This window comes from Rana temporaria, chromosome 4 (assembly GCF_905171775.1).
Source record: "Rana temporaria chromosome 4, aRanTem1.1, whole genome shotgun sequence".
In the NCBI taxonomy this organism is placed as follows: domain Eukaryota; kingdom Metazoa; phylum Chordata; class Amphibia; order Anura; family Ranidae; genus Rana; species Rana temporaria.
Window position 1 is genome coordinate 423,745 of NC_053492.1, and position 11,997 is coordinate 435,741.

Consider the following 11,997-nt stretch of genomic DNA (forward strand, 5'->3'; position numbering starts at 1 on the left):
GGCAGGGCTGGAAACAGGTGGATTAAAGGCAGGATAGGTACAATTAGTAAAAACTGGGTAGTAATATTTGGTAGGATGCGGAATTTTCTGGGCTGGGGTTGCCATAGGTGATGGACAGATGGATCCTTGGGAAGGTAGGTGGTTAATGGCAGGGCTGGAATGTAGTGGTTTGGCTGAAATCAGGAGATCTGACCATGCCTGCAGCACAGGCTGAACAAAAGCAGGTTCACACACACCCTGTCCAATCAGAGACTGCACTGAACTAATGCATTCAGACAACTTCTGCTGGGGACAAGAAGAATAATGTTCATCAAAAGAAACTGGATCATCCTCTAATAACCATATCAGGGACTCAACTTGGTCACGACTGAAGGGGGGAGAGAAATCGTCACTGCCATCAGGAATAAATGACAGAGCTGGCTTTACACACAATTGAATTAATGCCTGAACATCATCATAAGACATATAACCCTGATCCACCAGGGAATGGGCTGATCGGATGGCTTCCATCAGCTGGTCACTTGTCCATCCCTCAAAAACCTGGCGACAATATTCCTCATCCTCCTCTGCCAGCAGAGAATAGTAAATGATTTCATTGAAATCCATGTTTAGAGCCACACACTACACCAGTATGATTCCTCAAAGCAATCACGTCTGATCAAGGGATGGCCCTGGTATACTGTCAGGAATGCTGGTAGATCAGACTGTGTGACCGCACAGAGGAACCAAACAAGGTGAGTAGTGAAATAAAAGGTGTTTATTTACAAATGTGTGAACCACCAGTGCACAATAAAACGACAAACAGTATGTACAAATAAAGGGGAATACCGTATTCATAAACGAGCCAAGCCGAGGTCATACACATGGGAGGTCAGTAGATGGGTAAGGATGGGGACAGGAATCAGGACACAGGGAGGACAAGTCCAGGCAGGAATCAAGGATCAGGATCAGGTCCAGAAATCAAGGTCAAATACAAGCTCAGGTCCAGGAGGTATGACGATACCAGGGCGAGGAGTGATTACACACGCCGGGTATTTATAGAGGCGTGCTGATTGCATTCAGGTCACACCTGAACGCAGGAAGGGCTGTATTCTCCATACTGCCAAGAACGCCCCGCTGGTGGACGCCAGTACTGCAGCCCAAGGATAACATAGCAGTAACACCAGCAGGGGGAACCTTCCCTGACACCAAGCTCCAGCGTAGCAAACGGGCGTTGTCCCCTGAAACCCGGTTAAGCCACACCAAGGGGTTGTGATCGGTGATGAGAGTGAAAGCCCGGCCATAAAGGTAAGGTGTGAGTTTTTTGAGTGCCCATACCAAGGCCAAACACTCTTTTTAATGGGGGCGTAACTGACCCCCCTTGGCAACAGCTTCCGACTTAGGTATGCCACTGAGTCGTCAGATCACACGGCGGTCAGTCCCCAAGTCTTTGTGCGATCTGCAGAGTCACCAGAAGTCAGTGTGAAGACGGCGAATGGGTCTGTGCGCCGCCGTCTAGGTGTCCCGCTATGGGAGGGGCAGGTTAGGGCTCTGAAGTGACAATCACAGGAGATTCATAAAAAGAAAAAGTTATATTTGTTGAAATGCTGTAGCACTGGTGCTCAGAGTCCGGGGGGGGGTCAGCCACCCCCTGCTCCCTCCGCAGCCGCCGGTTCTCCTCTTTGTACTTCTCCAGCTCCATCTCCAGTTCATGGAGCCTGGGGGGGGGGGGGGGTCAGCCCGCTGTGACCTCAGGTGGTTGTTCTCCTCCTCCATGCGGCTTATGCACTCTTCCAGCTCTATGTACTCACGGATCAGATCCTGCTTGCTCATGTCCTGCAGGCTCTCCACGTGGTCCTTCATCATCAGGAACTGGGTGGTGGTGTAAGGGGCCACCGGTGGGCCCTTGGCGAACATCTCGGCCCGCATCTGGGACGCCCGCTGCGACTCCCTCTCCTCCAGTCGCTTCTTCTCCTCCCAGGTCAGCTTGTTATACGGCTTCCAGGACCTCTTCTTCTTGGGGGGTAGCCGGCGGTGCCTCTTTCTGCCCAGCTCCCTCCAAGGCCCCTCCGGCTCAGGGCTGGCGCCCATGACCAGCTGACAATGGTGTTCCCTGTTGTCCGTAATAACAGATTGTACCGTGAGGACTTCGTAAATGGTGTCCAATGGTTCTTCCTGACCCAGCTCCTGGAGATCCCAAGCCGAGTCTACACAATGGGCTGCTGCTGGTGGGCGGTACCCAGGTTGAGACCAATTTGACCTGGTGTTGTCCTTCATGGGGCAATTCTGCTTGAAGTGACCCAACTGTTTGCACCGGAAGCAGCGTTGTTCGTTGTCCTCCTGGCGTGGATAGCGAGGGCTAGATGTCCCCGGTCTGTTAGGAGGTTGGTATCTAGCGGCTGGTGGGTGTAAGGGGGGGCCGTTGGTCGTGGAGGTTGTACCCGTGGTGTGACCTGGTTTGTCTTGCGAGTATCCGCATATTCATCCGCCAACTTCGCGGCCTCTGGTAGAGTCATGGGCCTGCAATCTCTCACCCAATCCTTGACGTCCGTCTGGATGTGATTGTAAAATTGCTCCAGGAGCATTAGTTACAAAATGTCCTCTGCGGTGGTGGCCTGGCTGCTGTTAACCCAGTTAGAGGCCGACAGGGACAACTGGCATGCCCATTCCGCGTAAGAGTCTTCCGTGGTTTTGCGTGAGTCCCTGAACTTCTGTCGGTGGGACTCTGGGGTTACTGCATAACGAGCCAGGAGCACTTCTTTAACCCGGGCGTAGCTATGGATATCCTGATCTGGCACAGTCCGAAAAAGCATCAGAAGCTTTGCCTGACAATATTGCAACCCACTCTCCTCTAGCTATTCGGTGCAGGTTACATTGTCGCTCAAAATCTGCCAGGTAGTTATCAATCTCACAGTCCTTTTCATCAAAAGCTTTAAAAGCGCTAAACGGAATCTTCCTTGCGTCTGCTGTGCTGTACTCACTGTTTGGAGAATGTGCGGCTGCTTGTTGGACTGCTGCCAGTCTTAACTGTAGCTCTGCGTCCCTTATTTGTTTATCCTTCTGTAGTTCTGCCTTTGCTAACAGGTCCATCACTTTCAGCACCACATCCGCCATTGGGTTCGGACCGAACCATGCTAGCTTCTCTCTCATTACTTTGTTGGCTGGTGATTCCTCCTCCTGAATCACTGGTGTCTCCATCTCTTGTACTGCTGGCGTTGCTGCAATCCCGTCCTCCTGGTCTATCTCCATTAATTCTGCTATGATGACCCGCTTGGTTTTGTTGCTAGCAATCCTTCCACGAACTTCCAGTAGTTCTTCCAGTGTCTGCTTGGAATCCGGGTGTAACGGAGAGTAGAAGGGAAAATCCCACTGCTGCCAACCAGTTGTGACGGTAGTGGAAGATATCCCCGTCAAAGTCTTCCCTTCTCCCCATAAAGAAAATCATCCCAATATTCCACGAGGAGGAATATTCCTGGAATCGCCCCAATAAGCCACACATGGGTCACGCTTACTGCTGGAACAAGAGACACGTTAATGGTTTCTTCTCAGCTTTATATACAGTACCAGGCATTAAAGCAACAATGAGATCTCCACCCCCCTAATCACACACTTAGGCCCCATACACACGAGAGGATTTATCCGCGGATACGGTCCAGCGGACCGTATCCGCGGATAAATCCTCTCGAGGATTTGCGCGGATTTCCATGCGATGGAGTGTACTCGCCATCGAATCGAAATCCGCGCCGAAATCCTCTGGCGATGACGTGTCGCGCCGTCGCCGCGATTATGACGCGGCGACGTGCGCGACGCTGTCATAGAAGGAATTCCACGCATGCGTCGAATCATTACGACGCATGCGGGGGATCCCTTCGGACGGATGGATCCGGTGAGTCTGTACAGACCAGCGGATCCATCCGTTGGGATGGATTCCAGCGGATAGATTTAATAGCATGTCATCAAATATTTATCCGCTGGAAATCCATCCCAGGGTATAAATATCCGCGGAAACAGATCCGCTGGAGTGTACACACCATAGGATCTATCCGCTGAAACCCATTCGCTGGGATTTTTCAGAGGATGGATTCTATCGTGTGTATGGGGCCTAAGGCTAATTACTACAACATTCTAGACAGGTCAGCACTGGCCTATAATTATTGTCATGGACCTTGAGATATTAAAGTGTTTCTACTTGACATCTGTTACACAGGAGAGGGACATTCAATGCAAGGCTTTTGAAATGCTAAGTGGAACCAGCTTGCGAAATACCTTTTATTGTGTTCTGCAGGTTAAGAGCGGGTGTCGGAGTCAGGCCGTCTAGCTAGAACCGGGTTATTGTGTACATTGATTACCCCCTGGGGCTTCTGTCTCAATACACAAGTCTTTCTATCCAAGCTATTGGACCAATCCCTGTTGACAATTTCAAGTCCTCATTTGCATGGTTAAGGGGGACTTGAGTGAAGACTGGATATACTTTACAATTGACCAATAGGAAAGCGGTTGTTGGGAGTGGGATGTTCCAAAATTCTGTATAAAAGTGTGCTGTGTACTTGAAATAAAGAGTCCTGCTTGAACTTACATACAGCCTGCCTGGTGTTTGTTCTTAATGGATCTGAATGGCACATAGCTGTAATTCGGATCCCGGAACCTTGGATGACTGGACCATCAGACGTTGCAATCTGCAAGCTGACTCACTGGTAGCAGAGGAGTGTCGGGAGAGCAGGACCTGGGCGAGCAAGGATCTCGTCACATTGGTTGGCAGCGGTGGGATTTGCTCTCCAGTTACTGGGACAACTCCAAACCACCACCATGAATGACCAGCTATGCAGCCTGGAGGAGAACCATGCTAAAAGACTTGCTTGAGAGCCGTGGAGGGACCGGTGGGAAGAACAAGGCCACCCTGATCATTGCGCTAGCCGAGATGGATCAGAGGGATGGTGATGCAGGACCCCGGTCAGTTGAAGACTTGTTCCAGCAGCGAGTTCAACAGCGGTTGGCATTATATGGTGCGAACCCATCAGAGACCGCCATACAGAATACCATTAGAGACCTCCAGCGGCAGGATGAGAGAGAACGAGAGCGACAACAGAGAGAACGAGAGCGGCAACAGGAGCTGAGAATTGCAGAAATACGGCGATCGGTGACAACGCCTAAAGAAGCAGCACCAAATGAAAGAAGAGGAGAGGTACAGATATCAGTAACCATGGAAGAGGAATTCAGAAGGAGGTTGCGAGAGAAGCAGATACAGCGCAGAGGACCAGTATCAGAGGAGGTCCTGCTTGGATGGTCTGATTCGATCCGCTGCGAACTCTGGAAAGAAGCGCTAGCCCGCGAGCAGCGACACCAGGGAAAAGCTCTCCCCTCCATCCATGTAAGGTACTGGTCACAGTATGAAGTACGGATGCTGTTATTGGGGGAACAACCAAAGCAGGAGTGGACAGCAGAGTTAAGCAGGCTGATCCGGGAAGAGATGCGGTTGGACGAGAGCTACAGAGCCCTCCGGTGGTATGTAGTCCAAGAGTGCCCGTGGTCAGCGGATGACAGCCCCACGGAAGGCTTTGACTATGATGGCCTGGGATTGTTGTATTGGAGGATGTCCAGGGATCCCAACTTTGGGAGCGATCGGGAGTGGCGTTGGGAGGAAATAATGGAGCACAGAGAGCGAAGACTGAATGTCCCGGAAGTGCACTGGTTACAGGAAGATTTGGAATTCCTGGCCGCTCAAGAATGGGAACTGGAAATCACCTACAAACAGCTGCTAGACTCCGCTCAGCAGCAGGGTGAGGTTCCCTTTACCTGGGACTATGAGGAAATATCAGCTGACAGTGATGAAATCCTGGCTGATGAATCAGCAGTGGAAAATCGGGAGCTTGCCATTCCCAAAGCTGAAGTGCTGACCGCACGGCCGAGCTCTGCTAACCTCTGCTCAGTACCCATAGCATCTTCTGGGTTCCATGGACAGGAGATGGTGAACCTCTATCCCCAGACACCAGTTGTAGAGACAGGGGATTTGATAGACTTTTCTGCTGAGGAAGAACAACCTGGGGAGCCTCCAACAGAAGAGCTGGTATCAGGGCCAAACTTCACTGTGCTCTGCCCAGCACCAAGTACAGTATTTGTGGAGTTACAAGGAACTTCCCCAGCTGAAGCGCTGGTCACCGGACAGAGGGATCAAGACCTCTGCCCCACCCCCGTGGCAGTTCCGGAGGCTCAGGGTGAGAAGATGGCAATCACTCCCCAGCCACAGATTACAGAATGTATGGACTGTTCAGAGGATGTTATGGATTATGCACCCCCAGCAGAAGTGCTGGCAACAGGGCAGAATGCTAGCCATCTCTGCCCAGTACTGGGACCAACTGTGGAGTTCCAGGGAGCCGGGGCGGTTGGCCCCCTCCCCAGCAACAAGCTGAGGTGGTAAAGCTCGTACTCCCAGCTGAATCACTGGCAGCAGGACAGGATGCTACTGGCGGCTGCACCCCACTACAGCTTGAGCGGATATCGGTGGATGGGACTGTGGTCTCCACTCACAGCAACCCAGCGGAAGAGCTGGCAACAGAGCAGAGTGCCCCAGGCCTCTGCTCTCAACTAACAGGAGAGGGGGTTCCTGTGGTAGTGGATGGGACTCCGATCTCCATGGACACAACCCCAGAACATGGTGCGGCACTGAGACAGGAGGATGTCGGCTTTGCTTTGCAAGCACTGGGGGATTTTTACCTAGCATCAGTGGATGGGACTGCAGTCTCCACTGGTATACCCCAGGAATGGTGGCCAGTTGGCCCAGATTACCAACGGCATGATGAACTGAGCCCAGCCACCCTGTCTTCTCTCCAGCGGCTGAAAGGACTCCAGGGAGAAGGGCCAGTCCAGGCCTCTCCCCAGCGGCAGGCGTGTTCTCTGAAAGAGGCAGAGATTGGCTGGGTGAGTAATGCTCTGTTTGGGACAAGTTATCTGGGGTACTGGGGGGGTACCGGAATTGGGGTCTCTCCCAGTGTTAGTCTCCTGCCAAAGGGGGTGATGTGTGACAGACCTAGCCGGGACAGGGGCTTTTGGAGAGGACTGAATGTGAGCCTCTTGCCGTCCGATTATGGGCCAGGACCTCAAAACAGGAAGGCAGATGGGTCATCCCAGCAGACAGTCCTGGAACTTTAAGACTATTTTTCCAACATCCTCGAGTTGACCCGTTTGGGTCCCACTGCGGCTGTTGGACTGTTTCCCAGGGGAAGTAATGTCATGGACCTTGAGATATTAAAGTGTTTCTACTTGACATCTGTTACACAGGAGAGGGACATTCAATGCAAGGCTTTTGAAATGCTAAGTGGAACCAGCTTGCGAAATACCTTTTATTGTGTTCTGCAGGTTAAGAGCGGGTGTCGGAGTCAGTCCGTCTAGCTAGAACCGGGTTATTGTGTACATTGATTACCCCCTGGGGCTTCTGTCTCAATACACAAGTCTTTCTATCCAAGCTATTGGACCAATCCCTGTTGACAATTTCAAGTCCTCATTTGCATGGTCAAGGGGGACTTGAGTGAAGACTGGATATACTTTACAATTGACCAATAGGAAAGCGGTTGTTGGGAGTGGGATGTTCCAAAATTCTGTATAAAAGTGTGCTGTGTACTTGAAATAAAGAGTCCTGCTTGAACTTACATACAGCCTGCCTGGTGTTTGTTCTTAATGGATCTGAATGGCACATAGCTGTAATTCGGATCCCGGAACCTTGGATGACTGGACCATCAGACGTTGCAATCTGCAAGCTGACTCACTGGTAGCAGAGGAGTGTCGGGAGAGCAGGACCTGGGCGAGCAAGGATCTCGTCACAATTATCATGTCTAATCACTGCACATTCCTTAATTAATGGCATCAAACAAACCACCTTCACACACTGAGTTTCCTAGGCAGACGTTTCGTCTCCGCATGCCGCTTGACCCCTATTCACACCTCTGAGCATCAATAGGTTTTAGACAGTGTTATCACACAATAAAAGGCCTTTCAAAAGCTAGCCTTATTTATCATATTAACAGTCTTCACAGAGAGATGAATCACACATGAAATCACCTTTTCATCTAACACACAGCATTAAACTAGCAGGGAGAGAATTAGACTGAAGCATATTTGATATTTGCATAAAAGTCCGTCACATTGACTATGCCAGTCAGTACTGTTCAATCATTGTTATTAAGAAGCGGGAAAATTTGGGGGATATGGTGTCCAGGTGGGGACCCCCGCTGCCCCGAGACCGCACCCTTCTGTCCGGGACCAAGCCGGGTGAGTGATGTGTACTGGAGGTATTACTGCCCCATAGAGTGACCGCATTCTGTATAATAGAGCTATAGACTGGACATGTATCTACATCATATATATATACAGACATTCTGGAGAAGAAAAGAACTGTCAAAAGACCTCCGTAACAAGGTAAAAGAACTTGATGGAGATGGAAAAGATATTGCTTCCTTCCGGTATGAATGACTGGCTGTATTGATGGGGGAATTCCTTTCCGCAGCGCGGTTGTGTTCTGCCAGCGGAGAGCGCAGGGAACACAATGATTACTGCTAGCGGGTATAGCCGCCGGCACTAATCGCATGTAAAAATGCCATGCCATGTCCTAACATTTCTCTATGTATCTCCTACAGGAGCGTCCTCTGGGATCCTGGCGTACGTGGCCCCATCAAACCGTTTTATCGCCGACCGGCGGCGCAGGCACCCGGGGACAGTTCTGTCCCGCCCGACCCGCGGAGAAACAGCGCGGTTCCTGGAACGGGAGCGGCTGAGGAACGTGAAGTTCAGCGATCGGGAGAACAACGTCCTGGTGAGGAAGATCTCTGAGAATTACGAGAAGATTCTGGGCAGACTGATAACGGGAACCTCGGCGGCGGAGAAGAAGGAGATCTGGAGGGACATTGTGGCGGCGGTGAACAGCGTCTCCCACCACACCCGCACCGTGGCTCAGTGTAAGAAGAGATACTCCGACATCAAGAAGAAGGTGAAGGAGAAACTGGCCAAGCAGAGAGGTGGCAAGCAAGTCAACGTCTTCTTCTGGCCCTACGAGAAGCACATGCTGAGCCTCATGTCCAGCAAGATGGCCCTCAGCCTGAACGAAGAGGTGGACTCCCCGGCGATGAGCGAGGAGGAAGACTCCGCCCACACACTGACCCCATGTGAAGGTGAGAGAGAAACCCCCTCAGATATCAATGTTCGAGTCTCTCCTGGTGGTCTCCTCATAGATATTAAAGCAGGGGTAGGGGAAGAGGGGGTAGGAGTCACTCCCGGTGGTCTCCTCTCAGATATCAGTGGAAGGGGAAGGAAGGGTTGGAGTCACTCCCGGTGGTCTCCTCTCAGATATCAGTGGAAGGGTTGGTGTCACTCCTGGTGGTCTCCTCTCGCATATCAGTGGAAGGGTTGGTGTCACTCCTGGTGGTCTCCTCTCAGATATCAGTGGACGGGGAAAGAAGGGTTGGTGTCACTCCCGGTGGTCTCCTCTCAGATATCAGTGGAAGGGTTGGTGTCACTCCTGGTGGTCTCCTCTCACATATCAGTGGAAGGGTTGGTGTCACTCCTGGTGGTCTCCTCTCAGATATCAGTGGACGGGGAAGGAAGGGTTGGTGTCACTCCCGGTGGTCTCCTCTCAGATATCAGTGGAAGGGATAGGAAGGGTTGGTGTCACTCCTGGTGGTCTCCTCTCAGATATCAGGGGAAGGAAGGGTTGGTGTCACTCCTGGTGGTCTCCTCTCAGATATCAGTGGAAGGGGAAGGAAGGATTGGTGTCACTCCTGGTGGTCTCCTCTCAGATATCAGTGGAAGAGGAAGAGAGGGTTGGTGTCACTCCCGGGGGTCTCCTCTCAGATATCAGTGGAAGGGGAAGGAAGGGTTGGTGTCACTCCTGGTGGTCTCCATTTAGATATCAGTGGAAGGGGAAGGAAGGGTTGGTGTCACTCCTGGGGGTCTCCTCTCAGATATCAGTGGAAGGGGAAGAAAGGGTTGGTGTCACTCCCGGTGGTCTCCTCTCAGATATCAGTGGAAGGGGAAGGAAGGGTTGGTTTCACTCCTGGTGGTCTCCATTTAGATATCAGTGGAAGGGGAAGGAAGGGTTGGTGTCACTCCTGGTGGTCTCCTCTCAGATATCAGTGGAAGGGGAAGGAAGGGTTGGTGTCACTCCCGGGGGTCTCCTCTCAGATATCAGGGGAAGGAAGGGTTGCTGTCACTCCCGGTGGTCTCCTCTCAGATATCAGTGGAAGGTGAAGGAAGGGTTGGTGTCACTCCTGGTGGTCTCCATTCAGATATCAGTGGAAGGAATAGTTGGTGTCACTCCCGGTGGTCTCCTCTCAGATATCAGTGGAAGGGGCACAAAGAGGTTGGTGTCACTGCTGTTGGTCTCCTTTTAGATATCAGTGGAAGGAAGGGTTGGTGTCACTCCCGGTGGTCTCCATTCAGATATCAGTGGAAGAGGAAGGAAGGGTTGGTGTCACTCCTGGTGGTCTCCATTCAGATATCAGTGGAAGGGGAAGAAAGGGTTGGTGTCACTCCTGGTGGTCTCCTCTCAGATATCAGTGGAAGGGGAAGGAAGGGTTGGTGTCACTCCTGGTGGTCTCCATTCAGATATCAGGGGAAGGAAGGGTTGGTGTCACTCCCGGTGGTCTCCTCTCAGATATCAGTGGAAGGGGCACAAAGGGATTGGTGTCACTCCTGGTGGTCTCCATTCAGATATCAGTGGAAGGGGCACAAAGGGGTTGGTGTCACTCCTGTTGGTCTCCAGTTGACCTCTAGTAATGAACATAGTCTAACTCTTGCTCTTCTTGCCGTAGCCCTTCCCATCAGGCGGAGCCTCAATGATGGCGGACTGAAAGCGGACAGCACGCCGGGGAAGGAGGACATGGCGGAGGAGACCTCGCTGGCCTCCACAGAGAAATATGACTTGTTTAGTGACCAGGACAGCCAAGAAAACGGGGACATTTCTGAAGCCCAATGCGACTCCCAGCAGTCCAGCTCAGTTCCATCACAAAGCGATCCTGACCCCAACCAATCAGATACAACACTAGAGCGTTCGCTCCGCCATCTCTCAGCCTGCGTGAAAGCCCAGACCGCCACGCTGAGGCAGACAAACGTCATTCTGAGGAACCTTTCTACTAACATGCACAATGGCTTCCAGCAGCTGGTTCACATCATTCAGCAAGTAGCCAGCAACATACCTCGGTCGGACAGCCAGCCCGGGACTGCTGGTCAGTCCTCTACCCTACCAACCAGTATGCCAGCTAGTGGCCATATTGGGCGTGGCAGACCCGGCCGTGGCAGAGGACGACGCCCACACAGTGCCTCCAATCCAGCAAGGAAGAGTCGGGGGAAATCACGAGACGCTTACTGACTTCATTCTAATAAATGTATTGTTTTAAGTTAAAGTATTGGAACCCCTGTATTTCAGTGTGTGACTGCACCAGAGGAGCTTACACTCTAATGATTCCACTACAGCTACACAACATTACATGTTGAGACCAATGTGTGTGTCGGAGGAGGGATACAGGGGAGAGACCAATGTGTGTGTGTCGGGGGAGGGATACAGAGGAGAGACCAATGTGTGTGTGTCGGAGGAGGGATACAGGGGAGAGACCAATGTGTGTGTGTCGGAGGAGGGATACAGAGGAGAGACCAATGTGTGTGTGTCGGAGGAGGGATACAGAGGAGAGACCAATGTGTGTGTGTCGGAGGAGGGATACAGGGGAGAGACCAATGTGTGTGTGTCGGAGGAGGGATACAGAGGAGAGACCAATGTGTGTGTGTCGGAGGAGGGATACAGGGAGAGACCAATGTGTGTGTGTCGGAGGAGGGATACAGAGGAGAGACCAATGTGTGTGTGTCGGAGGAGGGATACAGGGGAGAGACCAATGTGTGTGTGTCGGGGGAGGGATACAGAGGAGAGACCAATGTGTGTGTGTCGGAGGAGGGATACAGGGGAGAGACCAATGTGTGTGTGTCGGAGGAGGGATACAGAGGAGAGACCAATGTGTGTGTGTCGGAGGAGGGATACAGAGG

At 51.9% G+C, this 11,997-nt stretch overlaps 1 protein-coding gene across 1 annotated transcript in view; it reads left to right on the forward strand.

Moving 5' to 3' along the window:
- LOC120935807 overlaps positions 1–11,366 on the forward strand; it is a 29,945-nt gene extending 18,579 nt beyond the window's left edge. Inside the window, exons 5-6 of the mRNA XM_040347868.1 lie at positions 8,607–9,137; positions 10,776–11,366. Coding sequence (XP_040203802.1) covers positions 8,607–9,137; positions 10,776–11,332 — 1,088 coding nt within the window. The 3' untranslated portion in view covers positions 11,333–11,366. The remainder of the gene's footprint in view (positions 1–8,606; positions 9,138–10,775) is intronic.
- Positions 11,367–11,997: the final 631 nt, after the last annotated feature.